The sequence below is a fragment of the Folsomia candida genome, unplaced genomic scaffold (assembly GCF_002217175.1).
Source record: "Folsomia candida strain VU population unplaced genomic scaffold, ASM221717v1 Fcan01_Sc002, whole genome shotgun sequence".
In the NCBI taxonomy this organism is placed as follows: Eukaryota; Metazoa; Arthropoda; class Collembola; order Entomobryomorpha; family Isotomidae; genus Folsomia; species Folsomia candida.
In genome coordinates, this window is record NW_019091194.1 from 6,592,532 (window position 1) to 6,607,172 (window position 14,641).

General features: G+C 39.7%; 1 protein-coding gene across 6 annotated transcripts in view; it reads left to right on the forward strand.

The window, feature by feature from the left end:
* LOC110842775 (homeobox protein homothorax) overlaps nucleotides 1–14,641 on the forward strand; it is a 60,449-nt gene that overhangs the window by 39,569 nt on the left and 6,239 nt on the right. For all 6 annotated transcript variants that reach the window (XM_035847233.1, XM_035847234.1, XM_035847235.1 and 3 more), the window contains 4 exons: nucleotides 8,393–8,491; nucleotides 9,608–9,756; nucleotides 12,596–12,632; nucleotides 12,731–12,770. In XM_035847233.1, coding sequence (XP_035703126.1) covers nucleotides 8,393–8,491; nucleotides 9,608–9,756; nucleotides 12,596–12,632; nucleotides 12,731–12,770 — 325 coding nt within the window. The remainder of the gene's footprint in view (nucleotides 1–8,392; nucleotides 8,492–9,607; nucleotides 9,757–12,595; nucleotides 12,633–12,730; nucleotides 12,771–14,641) is intronic.

Here is a 14,641-nt window from a genome sequence, read left to right on the forward strand (position 1 = left end):
ACTCTTGACACCATCCACCATAAATTACTGATCAAAGCTTTTTTACGACCTAATTCATCATCCTGACCTTGCTCAACGGCAAGAAAAGAAGAACTAATCGTTAACTGTGAAAAGTGGAATATGCATCGCTATATAAATCATGGAGTTGCATCATCCAATTTATCAACGCATCCCAGTTTCGCAACATTTTCATTTTCACCCATAACCACCAAAACCACGCTCAACTCTTGATTGGAAACGGTGTAATTTTGGAAACAAAATACATTTACTTGACGGAGAGAAAGAGAGAGAAAAGATTAGATAAGAAGAAAACTTGTATAATTTCCCATCCAAGTTGTTATCATTTTGCTTGGCGCATTGTTTCTCCTCCTCGCTCTCTTTTGTTCCCGTTTTACACAACCGCGGATTGGGTGGAATTGAGCAGATAAAACTTTTGCTTTCTTGTTTTCGGCTACAACTTTACTGCTTGTGAACATTCTCCACCCAAATTGTAAACGAGGATAGAAAGAAAAGAAGAAAGACGGAGAAAGGTTTTTTTTTACCAGATAAAAAGTTTTTCTCATTAAAAAGTGGGAGCGCGATGCTTGGAAACAATTAGAGCAGGGCTAATCTCACCACCACCCCTGGAAACCTCCCCCAATTGCCCATTTTCCACCACATAAAATTGTCCCGCACCCCACCAGAGAAAGAGGAGGAGGAGGCGAGGACAGAGTAAAAGATTTTATTTTTTCCCAGGGAGTATTTAGGAAGCTGGGAATTTTTGTGTACATACTTTGTAATTCCAACACTCGGAAAATTCACAAGCAGAGATTATGACCAAGTTCATTTCACAAACTCGTTGAAGTCATCCCAACGAATGAAGGTTGAAATAAATGGTTTGTAAGTATAGTGTCATTTTATTTAACATTTTTCCTTCAAAGGATGAAATGGGGTTTAAAATGGGTTGTAATGTGAAATGACTTGTAAGAAGAACGAAGAAACCCAGTCATAAGTAAAAGTATTCTTCTTTTTAGTCGCCCCTTTCTGTGTACAATATCTTCAGTGAGTGGTCTCCATTTATCTCAGTTATCGATTAATTAGTCAGTTGATGTGTATGCAATCCATCCAGGAGACGGGAATTAATGGGGTGTGTTTATAAACGATAATAAACTCCATTTCTGCCCTGTGAAAAAACTGTTTTTTGGTTTTTGGTAATTCCTGTCGTCACGTAATAATTATTATTACAACGCACACACACTAAATATGCATGTATTTACATGCTGCGTTGGGAAAGGAGAAAGGAAGGAAGCTCTGCCTCAATTTTAATTGTGGATTATTGTACTTGTCACTCTTATGAAAAAATAGAGGAGGGGCTCGTTAAAAGTTTTAAAATATTATGTTGGTGATGGTTCAGCTAGGTTTTATACTTAGTCGTATTTTTAGAATTGTGTACGTACGTATATTCGGCTGGTGGTGGGGTGCTGAATCCTGTAATTATGATATGAAACTTGTATATAATGCGTAGTTTTGTAATTAAAAGAGAAACCCGGGTGGCACAGAAAGTCGGTAGTTTCTTTTTTTGATGATTGACAGGCTCTGCAAAATTTATGAGGTTTATATGGATCCTGCTGTGGATGTGCATAGATTAACACGCTTGAGTACCTAAAAATTCTACTTATACGTATCCTCAAATCCTAACTATGCATAAATCTAATCGACGACGATAAGAAATCGGTAATTCGGTACGATGTATGTACATGCATATCTCTATGCGTGTTGTTAGAAAAAGTCCCTCTTATCCTTCCCTATATATATTTTAGTGGTTGTCGTTTATTCGTGTGTGTATAATACATTTTGCTTTTCTCCAAAGTCATTAGAGGCTGAGTGTAGTTGTACGTAAAACACAGGTGAGAGTTTTTCCAATCTACCATCCAACTCCCCCGGTAATGATTACTTTTTGGCTGTGTGCAATTAAGTCCGAGCCGTTAATGAGATTTTGGCTTTGGTCTAGCTTGAGGCATGGAAAAACAATTGTTTTAACTGCTAATAACCAACGAACCACTCGATGGAGTAAGTAAAAGGTACAATAAGTATCTCTACATATACTACTGGTCGCACAAGGAAAGGTAAAAAATCTCGTTAACTCCGAATACTACATTTGTACTACGTACCCATCGGTACATAAACATATACAACGACGATGGACGGACGGATGCATAAGGAAAATAGTATTACCGGCGTGCAACAAAGAAAAAAAAGGACTTGCGAGGACTTGGAGAACGATGCGGCAACAACACGATTTTTATGAAGGGGGTAGACTGGTAAAAACTGGGTAAAAATTTTAATTACAATTATAGTAGTACGTACACAAATTTCCGTATACATAATTGAAATCCTCATGTCGATAGTAGTCGTGGTAGTACAATGTGGGTCAAAATATGTTAATATGAATCTGACAAAAGTGAGTTTGTTTTTGTAGAGGCTAATGTTATTGAGAGACATACTTCACCCTCGACATGACATGACATTTATTGTTTGCTCCAGTATGAGGACATCAAATCTGATGATGATGATGGCACATATTATTCGACGACATGACTCCATCCAGTGCAGGGGAATGGTGTAATATGTAGTGCTGTCACTGTAACGATGATGATTATGATTACTACATATTATTCTTTCATTCATTTGGGTGTGGGTGATGGCATGCTGTACAAAGTCTTGTATGTACTAGAGAGTAAAAGGAAGCTCATTGTTCTCCAATCAAGAGATCGTTGTCATCCTAAATGTCACCCAATGAATTCTATAAAATATGTAAATATGGATAAATTCCAATTTTTGCCCAGAATATTTAGACCGACAGTGATGATGGATCATATTTATTTAGTATACGCAGGATTTATTTTTAGTCTCGATGTGGAAAAATTGGAGCAGTGTGGGTGTGTCGGGGAAGAGGATGTCTTCATCATTCGACTGACTGACACGCATGCATGCATCCCTCCTGTCACTCACTCGTTGCGAGTTGTCGTTTAAATTGCAGGCTTGGCCATATTATACGTACATCGTGGGCATCATCATTTCGTGGATGGAGGTCCAACCTGGAAAATTGAATTCGTGAAAAGCAACCGGAATATCTAAAAGTCGTCGGAATTAAACTGCATGGTATTTTTTATAATAATCTCATCATGTCGTAATAGTAATAAAGCCCCATGCACTCTGACTGGCTGAGTGCGATACGCGAGCCATGAAATGCACAACCATGTACACAGAAAAACATGGCTTCTGATTGAACCACCTTGTTCCTCGCATCAAGTCGTCCATTGTTCTGAACTTACACTTTTTTCATGGCCCAACAACGAAGAAATGCCAAGTAACAATAAACCTGCATCGGATCTAAATGCGAATTATGCCATAAAAAAAGTGAGAAGGGAAGGTGCACACACGTTAAAAGAAACGACGACCGTTTAAAAAAGACACGGGTGGAAGTATATGACCACATTTTTGTGCGAGATACCAACACCAAGCATGGCACACTTGGCTTTTTAACTAAACAATGTATAGCAATAAGAGCCAGCAGCAGGAGAAGAAGAAGATTTCTTTTTCTTCCAACTTTTGGCTGGAGGTAATAATTTCGTGGTGCGATGCAAAGAAAAAGAGTTGAAGGAATCATAATAGTGCAGACAATGGCGCTGATGAGCATGGGATGGCACAGGCAGGCGCTTAAGCACCCTGCAGCTTTATTCTTCTTGTGTGTAGATATCCGATTACACGTGAGTCTTGTTGTGGCCCATTGTTGAGAGACCCAGCAGTAAGATTTATCATAAAAAGGGTTTATACATACATATCATGCCAGAAGAGCACGTCTAACTGATTATGAACTTTGCTTTTTGCAATACTTTGATATCTTTAGTGTGTGCTTGCAAAAATCATAGGTCGTACTGACGGCTGAACATATTTTTAATTAATTTATTTTTTTACTAAAAATTGAGATCCTTCTCACCCATCCTGGATAAATATTACTATAATTTTAGCAAAAGTAATCCGCCGAGGTAAAATTCTTTAACCACACGACTTGTGTACTTCCATCGGCAAAGTAAAGTGCGATACTAGTATTTTATTTTCTCTCTCTCGCCTCCTCGTATCGTCTCGCTCATCTCATCTCGTGTAACGTAATGATAATAAAGAAACTGGTATCATCATCTTCTTCATACCCGTGTCCATATCATGGCGGACTATTGGTTGGTACTACGTACGTACGTATTATGGTGGTATTTTATCCGAGAAGAAAAAATAGAAAATGGAAATCCACGGGATGATCCCGCACAGCAAAAAAATGTTGATTCTTAAGTGGGAATGGATAAGAAGGGGGTAGCGTTTCGTTCTTGGTATTAATCTACATTGTTGCTGCTTAAAGAAGTTGGTGATGTTATGCGATAGAAGAAGGGATGAATAACAATGAGACGATGCACTGCTGGGAAGCAACAAGCTAACTCCACGGGATTCATCAGACAAGACAACGTATGCATGTACCTACATTTTAACATTTAAAATTGGAAAAGTGGTTAATGGTCGTATGAAGTAGTAGGAAGTCGTCGTAGTAGTAACCACTCTTCAATTTCAAGTTCTTGTAACATTTTCCAAACATGAAATCTTCACGGGTTGAGGTTAAATGAAGAATGGAATACAATTTCAAGTACATTTTTTGGAAAAAGTGTTGGGACCCGAAAAATCTGAAAAATATAAAACATAGTAAAAAAAAAAGTTTACGATACAACCGACAGATAACTTTGGTAACAATGGGGGATTTAATGAAGTGTTGTGTTCCTTGTTTGGTTTGGCTTGGTGGTTGTGTTCTGTGGTCGGGTTTTGGTTTGACGATTGTCGGTGGGTCCAATGCTTCTAAATGCTTGGCTTGGGATGGATGGATGGGATGGACAGACGGATGGACGGAAGACAAGATGTGAGTGGAAAACATCTTCTTGGCCGGCAACTAGTGATGCGCTATCGCATCTCTTTCTTTTTCTACTTATGATTTGTGGGCTGTCACTTGGACACAATGCAACCACAACCATCGGAAAGTATTTCCCTTCCTTTTTCGTCTCTTTATGTCTGCCGCCGATGGATAGGAGATGATGAGGAGCTAGACCTGCAGTCGAGTATATAGCTTTAATTACGAGTATGTGTGTGTGTGTATGTGTGTAGTAAAGTAATGCGATAAGATAAATACTGCATAATAATATTCGATATATGCATGCATGTACTTCAGGGTCCTTTGACTGTTTCCTTGGAGGATTTCTAGACAGGGTCATGTCAGTTCAAAAATTCTCCAAATTTTTTTTTACATATTTTAAAGTTTGGGAATATGCGCTATTTTTGCTGGGAGAGTTTGGTTGTCAAGAAAAATTTAATATTCTATAAACCGTCGTAAAATGATAACGATTTAATTTAATTGCAAATTAAAATAATTATAAAATAATTGAACTAGGATCGGTATCAAAAACGGTACGTAAAAATTTTTCGCATGCATTTATGACGTTTTATAGAATATTTTATTTTTCTTGACAACCAAGTTCTCCCAGCAAAAATAGTCCATATTCTCAAACATTAAAATCTGCAAAAAAAATTTTGGAGAATTTTTGAACTGACATGACCCTGTCTAGAAATCCTCCAAGGAAACAGTCAAAGGACCCTGATGTACTTACATCAGTTTTGTTAAGCAATAAGTGTATTAAGACGCTTGTGGGAAATTCTTGCAGCAAATTCGCAAAAGTACGTAATTATACATCATTTTTACGGGCGATTAGTAGACGGGGTAGAATTTTAGCGTTTAATAATTTAACCTCAGCTAAGCTGGAGATGTTTGCACCCTGAATTTAAAACAGAAGGAGGAGGTTTCCATTTTGCTGGTACTTTTTTTGTATGCAAAAGGCAATCGTAGGTATGTATGTGATGCGAGAAAAAGTATGATCCTCCTCTTAATAACGCTAGAAGCCATATTTTCTTGTGAGGGGGTGAAAGAAACTTTGTGCCTGACACTGACGAGTAACTGATAAGTGTCCCTGGTCTTGGTCCCTGGTGACCCATTGAGCACCACTATCTGGTGTAATGGGTGTTTCATTATAACCCTCCAAATTACAGATCCATCATCCACCGACTTTCGGATTCGGGGCACAACTCGCTACTAAATCCACTCCTTAAAAAGGGAAAAAGTAAGAGCGAAATGCCGTATTAATAGTGTTGATGGTGTGGTCTGAATCACAAGTCGGCGATGGTGTGGTCACTTGTTTAAGAATTCAAGTTTCAACCCTTCCCCATTTCCTCCTGCTTCTTTGCTCCCCAAGGACCAACTTTAAGTTCTGGACACGAGGATTTACGAACACTCCTCCACTCCAACTTTATTTCACTGTATTCCTTCTGCTCACACAAACGCATACATAGAATCAATCTGAAAATCTTGGAGAGTTTAATAGAAAAATGTCCATAGTATATATTTATGTGTATTTATTCATGCGTATAAATGCTTATATTTCTCAGAAATGTTGTGGAGTGGAAATAAATCAAGAATTGAAATCAAGGTGTGAGTACGAGATGATTATCTCATACTCTGCGACAAGGGCGGAATGGCTGGATAATGAATTGGGTTCCTATAATAAGTAGTTAATGAAGGAACAGAGCAGGTGGTCTCATTTGTGTTGTCGCAGTCGTTATCTTAGGAGACATCGCATCACCCATCCTGAGAATACGTATATGTCATCCGAAAGGTTGATTAGGACGAGTAGCAAGGAATATAGGAGCAGAAAGTACAAGAGTGAGTAGAAAAGTGTATTGATTGATTATTGGATGTGATGGATCCATTAGGGATGATTATAACAAGCACTTGGACTACTCACTCACTGCTTCATGGTCCTTTTTTTAGACGATAATCCAGTCCAAGTTGGTAGACCAATTACCGCAATTTCCCCTCCTTCACCTGCAATTACCTCACCAACAACAGCACATTAGTATAACCGCATGGAGAGGATAGTGCGGTGGATGGCAGTGCAGTGCATGTTTGTGTGTGTGGCCTTAATGTGAAATTGATGATTCAAGTTTAAGTGCCCACCAACAAAGAAGACTAAGGGAACAATCGAGGTGCACTTTTCGGAGAAATTGTTGTAAGTATGTAGAAGTACATAAATATAGAATTATGTATTGTGGGCAGCCCCGAAAAATATTTGGTCTCGGTAGCTGTGCATTTTGATATTGATATGATGGATCTTATGGAAAGAAGTATTAAGTTGCTTCCTTCCTTCCTCTTCCATTCTTCTGCTCGGATGGATGGGTTCGAGTCCGTTGCCGCCGCACGGTCAATTGGAGGGAGGCAGCAGAGTAGGAACATTGAGTATAGAAAAGCAGGCAACCGTAGCTAATGGCCATCTCATCCATTTCCACAAATTACTCCGGAGACTGACAAACCGTAAACAGTGTCCAGGCGAGCAGAAGAAAGCACTGAGATACAGACGGGGTGAGAGTGAGGAGGGAAAGCAAGGAAGAAAACCGATAAGTCGCTGCGAGCTTATCGTAACCCTGCTTACTTACTCCTCTTCTCTTCAATGGTTATTATGCTCTATGGATGGATCAATCCTTATATAAATATGGGGATTATAAGGATAACGTCCTAAATATAACACGTAAACAGGAAGAATACAGCAAATACTGCGACACACATCTCATTTTGAAATGGTCTAACCCCAACAGCACTAGTTTAGCACAAGCAAAAAAATACGAATTGTGTATTATGCAAACAGCACAGGCCAGACTTTTGGTATTGTGTGTCCCCATAAGATTAGATGGTTATCAAGTTTCTGCTGCACCCCCAAAAATATGTATGTGCATGATGCTTGTGTGCTGTGCTATCCCAGCTTAGTTGGGATGGATTGGTGGTGGTGGTGGGTAGACTGAAACAGGGCCCATTAAGGGGTTGATGTATGAATGGCAGTAGTAATGCGACTAGGTACCACCGCACTCATCTCTCTCAGTCTCCGGCTACCCGGGTTCGGTTTCTTCTATACACACATTTGGTCTTGAGTTGGCAGGCATCCCACTCAATTCAGATGCAGATCTCAGACCCACGTGCACACGTCACCCTCACTCACAAAACAGCATTCCAATTATCCTCGTGTCAGATGCAGAACACTTCCCACGAACCATGGAGCCAGCAGATGCACATGGCTTCGATTCAAAAATCGTATGTATAGACGAGACCAAAACCATTGTTGTATGCATATTGTTTGAAGAACTTTTTGAGAAATCGTATGTAAAATCTGTATGTGTGTACATTTTGTGGTCTGCATAATCTATAGAGTTGCAATATTTTTGATCCATTCAGTAGTCTAAAATATACTGATTGATCTGTTGTTTTATTGTCTTACAGGAAGTAAACGTGGCTCCAGACCGGGGAGTTATGATATCCCACCGACAAATCATTCTCGCCACTCAAGCTGGGTTCCCTCATCCCCTTATCCTTATGCCAGTAAGTATATTATCGTATCCATACTCTGAATATCTCGTCAAATTACTCAGCGAAGACTGTGCAGTTATTATTGCAAGATGAGACAGCACATCTGTGTGCAAGCATCACCACCACGTCCACCACCGGAAGGAAATGCAGCCAGTTATTTAAATAGTTGCACACATGACCACGAAACAGGGTTGTTTTAAAAAAATCTCATTTTCCATCTTCTTAATTAATCTGCATCTATTTCACTGCATTCATAATGAGATAGGAAAAGAATGAGAGAGAGCGAGAAGAGAGACAGACACGGATTAAGATTTAGTGACTCATTTCCACTCATTCAGTCAGTTAATTGTGAGTAAATGGTTGCGCGTGGTCTTTTCTTTAAACGAAATAGTCATAATACCAAGAACATGTTGCTTGTTGTACGTATACCTCCCTCGGATTTCTTTTTAATTTCATTTCATCCACGAGACAAAAGCCTCTCCATGTGTATAATCATTACCCACTGTTTTCCACCACTACCTTATTTTATTGGAGACACAAATTTCTAATTGGCATCATGTTTTTTCATCTCTCTCTCTCTCTCTGTTTTTTATTTAAGTTATATAGCGAGCCAAAATGTGTTTTGATTTGATTTAAGCAACAGAATCACTCTCCTGTTCCAGCTGCCATGCCAGTCTTTGCTTCTTCTTCCCGTAGAGTTTTTTGTCATTTAAAGATTTTAGCAAGAGTAAGCGATTCACAAATGAAAATAAAATGGGTTCACTTCGTCACAAAGTATTTAGAGTGAGTGAGTGCATGGAGCCAGAGTTTTACATAACATAACAACGTGATGATTTTAAAGAGTCGTCTCGTTGCAGCGCGTTATTTATAAATGTCTTTCTGTGAGTATTTTTATCCGCTCGATATGTGATGAAGTAAGTAAAAAAAAGTAGTAAAAAAACGACAAGGAGACCAAGCGGTTGTTTCACAGCCTAATGACACTTGGATGATGGGGAGGTCACTCCATCAATTCCTCGTTACACTTATTTATAATAGTGGTTCCCTACTTGAGAGCGAAATGTAATGTATGGTTATTATTATGTAATATACGACGACGTACTAAAAAGTGACCGCATTTGTTCCGTACAGGTGATGCAAGTAACGCGAGTATCGGGAGTGGAGAAGGGACAGGCGAAGATGATGAAGACGGGAGTGGCAAGAAAAACCAAAAGAAACGCGGAATTTTTCCTAAAGTCGCAACCAACATTTTAAGAGCCTGGTTATTTCAACATCTCACAGTAAGCATTTATTTTTTGTGTTTTTTTTTACTAGAAAGCAGAGAGCAGGTCGTCTTTTCTCTTTCCTTCTTGACCAGCAGGAAAGGAAGGAAAGATTTCATTTTATGGCTTCGAACCCAAATAAATTGCAGATTGGATGGCTTACTTACTTTCTCAGACGACGACGACGACGACTCATAAGGAATATAACGTACATGAGAGTAGTAGTTTCCGAGCCATTGGTTCTTTGGATAAAAAAACCACGTTCATTGTGGATTGCATTGAATTTTGGTGCTGGTGACTTTAAGCCACTAATTTCCTGGCCATTTGTCCACTGCACTTTTATCGCTGGTTGGAAAAGCCCAAGGGGTACACTTAATGGCCCCTAAAAAGAAGGGAGGTTTAATGCGCGGATAACATGTTGGTCATACAAGTCGCTACTTACAACTTATGAGGGCAGAATAAAACTCCCTCTCCAATCTTCAATCTCATTTCGGAGCATTAGACACAATTCCCATCAATACATGAGCACTATATTCTGGTAAAAAACAAATCGATGATGGGTCGACACATATGGACGTTTTGATACCTTATTCACATTTTATGTTTGCCATTATTAAAAGTATGCAGTACGCAGTAGCTTTTAGCCAGAACAACATTTTTTGACATGCACAAGTTTATGTAAGTAAGTGAAAGCAAATGTACATACATGGGTATTTGGCACAGAAAATGAGACTCTTAAATATTTCCTCTCTTGCATCAGAGCAAAAAAGGAAGCAAAAATCGTGTCGGTTTACATTTTCCAATTTTTCAAGTGTCTTCAAATTCAGGCGTCCATGCATTACTCTCAAAGGTGTCTGGGAGAATTTCCATTGCTGAAATGTAATGATGCGATGCACTTGTCCCTCACACCAAGGAAGCCGTTGGTTGAATTATTGAGGAGATTGTTTGTCGCTGACTGAGGAGGAAAAGTGCATGATGTTCAAGAGTTTCGTGTTGTATAGGATCCAATTCCATCCCAACTCAATTACTTACATTATTGCATGGCTGGCTTGGCTGGCTGATGCACTTTTCCTTCCCATCCACCTGCCAACCACAGCCACCTCATCTTGGGGAAAGTTTTCGGCTTCTTTCTCCGACAGTCAGTGGGAGCAGGATACGCAGCATAGTGGGAGTCGTGGTGGTTGGTAAACCTGGTTTTCCCCTCGGCGGCACGATTCTCTCTCATCCTCCTGTCACAACTCGCTCATCAATCGTCCATGAAATAAATACAATTAGGGCCCCAAAAACCAAAAGTGAATTGCCACTTGGTTTGGAGGCAATGGGGAGCACAGAAATGATTAGCTAATGGAATGGAATTTTTACTGGGGAAAAAAACTAGAATAAAAAACGAGAAAGCTCTCCCGCACCACCCGGAGAGGACTGAAATTGTAAAGCGGATTACATTTTCTGGTCTCATCCGATAGGATTCGAGTTTATAGCGTTCGGAATAAAGGACAAGAATTTGATAAGCGCATCATCAGTCTAAATTTTGCAAGGTTATTGTGTTTCATTGAACCAGCAGTAGAGAATAATAATACAAGTGGACGTATTATATCTCACATGGTGAGAGGATTACAATTTGGTATAAAGCTTCTCAGGAATTTCCACCACTTATGCGTACAAATAAAAGTAAACGACCCCCAAAAATTATGGTGGAAATTGCTTTCTGTGATGTTTTAGTCATTACTTTGTCACGAGTTGGTCATCAGTCCCTTGGGCCGCTCTCAAATTATATGCATTCTTTTCAAATTAGAGTTTCATTGTCACTCATTTTCCAAATTCCTGGGAATCAGTGATCCATGTAAAGCGCGAGGGTTTCGAGGTTCAAGATTTTGGTCTGCAACAATTGCAGGTTTTGAGTTTTGTCATGTTTTTTCTGATTTTATCGGCTAACCAAATAAATAAATCTATATATAATATTTGCTCGAGTGAAAGGTTATCGATTGAAGGTGGTATTCATGTAGTAACACACACTTGTACTATATATTTAGAACACAAAAAAGTAGGATGATGTTGCATTTGTGCGTGAGTGCATTGCATTGTTGTCTTGTCGTGAATATGATGATGATATAGGGAGAAGAAGAAGAAGGGTGTCCGTCCGTGTGCATTGTTGTCTGAGGATGATGCAAGCAAAGCATTATTAATAAACATGTGCTACATTGAATGTTGTCTTTTGATGGGGTAATGACAACCAGTAGTAGTCGAAGCATAGTATTATGATGGGAGAAGCAGAAGTGCTTGTCATCTCCAGGTCCCTTATTACCACCGAAAGCCGACATCTACTCCACGCGTCAAATGCATTCAGCCTAAACTGCAGAATCATCATCGTCGCATTGCATATTATATTTATACGAACATTGCACCATGTCCTGGGCAAAACTTTAAAAAAACGCGTATAGTTGAAATTGGGAGAGAGAGGGGAAAAGGAAGTGAAGGAGGAAGGAGATCATTTATCCTTGCCCGGGAATTTACATGGCGCATTATGTCCATGACAAAGGATCACTTGCATCCTATACCACGCCAGATAGATATTCGGTCGAGATAAGGGTGAGACGGGGGTATGGACAGATAATACGAATAATAGGGTGATGTGACGTCGTCGTCCTCGTCGTTTCGTGGGTGTGGTAGTAGTGTCACAAGTCAGGGGGCGGATTGACACATTTTTCGTGCTCGTGCCAGGCAGCCACTCCCATACGGCAGAATTTATTTTTCTACTAATGATCATGGTCATGCACTTTCATCCTCCCATCACCATCCAATCGACAGACAAAATGAACTAAATATATACTAACAAGTGACTTTTCTCTCTATTTTGCAGCACCCCTACCCCTCTGAGGACCAGAAGAAGCAACTTGGTAATTCTTTATAAATTATCCCAATGAATTTTTAAATGCACGTACGTTATCATCCATATAAAAGAATTGGTGTTCATAAGATATTTTTTCTCTTTTAGCCCAAGACACTGGTCTCACAATTCTCCAAGTCAACAATTGGTAAGTCCGTAGTCAGAGACAATGTTTAGCCGAATAAGTATTTACATCATCCTTCCAAACCAAACCCTCTCCCTCGATTTCATGTTTTTCTCCGAGAGATTTGTTCATGTTTTCTTGCTTAATCAATCCAAGCGGATAGTTTTTGTGATCGGATTTGCCAGCTGAGCTTTCTATACATTAGGATTGATTCCTCGTAATGAATGTATGAAAGCACTGCCTGGCTGCATCCATCGATGGGTGTGCATCATCTGTGGGGCCCATTTCATTTTATTTCAATCCGGCTCAGGTGCAGCTACTAACTATCCCCCGAGGGACTCGTTCCTTTTCTGGCTCCACCAATTCTTCATCCTTTACTCCGAGTGGTGGAATTTATTGCGTTTATTGGCAAGAGGGGTTGGAAGGAAAGTTATAAGGCTGACCTCCACAGAGACCATTAACGTAATTGGGGGAGAAAGCCATGAGAAAGCTGACTCGAAGGGAAACAAACAAGCCGCAAAAATAGAGAGAGAGAAAGCAATTAAGCAAGACGCGGGTTCAAAATTTCCGGGGGATCGAATCTTGCAGAGATTTGACTTGCGTGGGCAATAGATTTGGTCATCTTCTTGGAACGTGTGGTATAATACTAGCCTCGCCAGCAGCTTGACTATACGTACCAGAGGACAACAAGCAACGACATGGGTTGACCATTACTTGATGATGACGGCTCAATTAATCTGCCGCCCTTCCAATCAATACTTGTCAACTGTGACGACCAGCAGACCACAAGACCTCAATAATATATAGCAAGAAGGAAAGAAAAAAAACACAGTTGCGGTTTCGTCTGCTGGTGACCATGGATGAATGAAGTTGACGTAAACATGTTACGTATTAGATTCGCATTACCATTACTATCGGTGGCTGTTTGGTTGACAATTATTCTGCACACTCGGATTCTTCAACAACATTTAACAATTTCCTATACACACATATCGTAAGAACGCGTATAAAAAACCACAAATCTTTGCTATAAAAAATCAATAGGGAATGCCGTTCCACTTTGCATAGTAATGTCGATATGACACAAAAGTAGGTATGGTATACGTACGTATTGTGGATAAACATGTAGACGCAGAGCTTCAGAACAGTTTCGAGGGGTGTTTTTCGTAAAGTGGAAAATGTATTCAAAAGAAATGGGATTTGGTTGTTACCCGTTATTTATTTATTGTTGCTTTCTCATCCATTTCCACCCGTGTTGTGATGTGGGCTGACAGCTAAATATTCAGACCAACCAACGGCAACAATCATGAATCCATCCGAGTCATCTGACTGGGAGAGAAATTCCCATTTTTATCTCCGAATTTTTTCCAATACACATTCTTCTTTCTTTTTTTATCTTACGTGTACAAAAACACACCCACATTGCTGCCACAATGCTGACCGTCCTATGTAGCCTATGACAGTGGTCTTCTGGTCTCCTAGTGGCGTGGGAGCAAATAATTTGTAAGTGACACCGGTGTGATCGTCCATCTGATAGAGTTGTCTTCTCACTGGTCGCACCCATGGGGGGCTCCCTTCTTTCTTTTGCTACCATCCCTGCCAAATTGGTTAACTGCGAGCATAGGGAGTTGTCGGCTCCATCTTTTTGTTAATATCATTTTTAACGATTGGTTTCCTTACTTGCGTGTCCAATGGCCAAATTGCGGCATCCTTTCATCAAGAAATCATTTTCATTCTGCAAGACAGCAGGGAACTGTCAGTGGGTGGTGATGATATCAGGATGGGATGATGGAAATAATAATAGTAATAATCTGCCCGGTCTCAATTCTTATTTTGACACTGCAAGTGCATGAATATTGTACACACTTCTTTACACTGTACGTAATTTTTTCCAA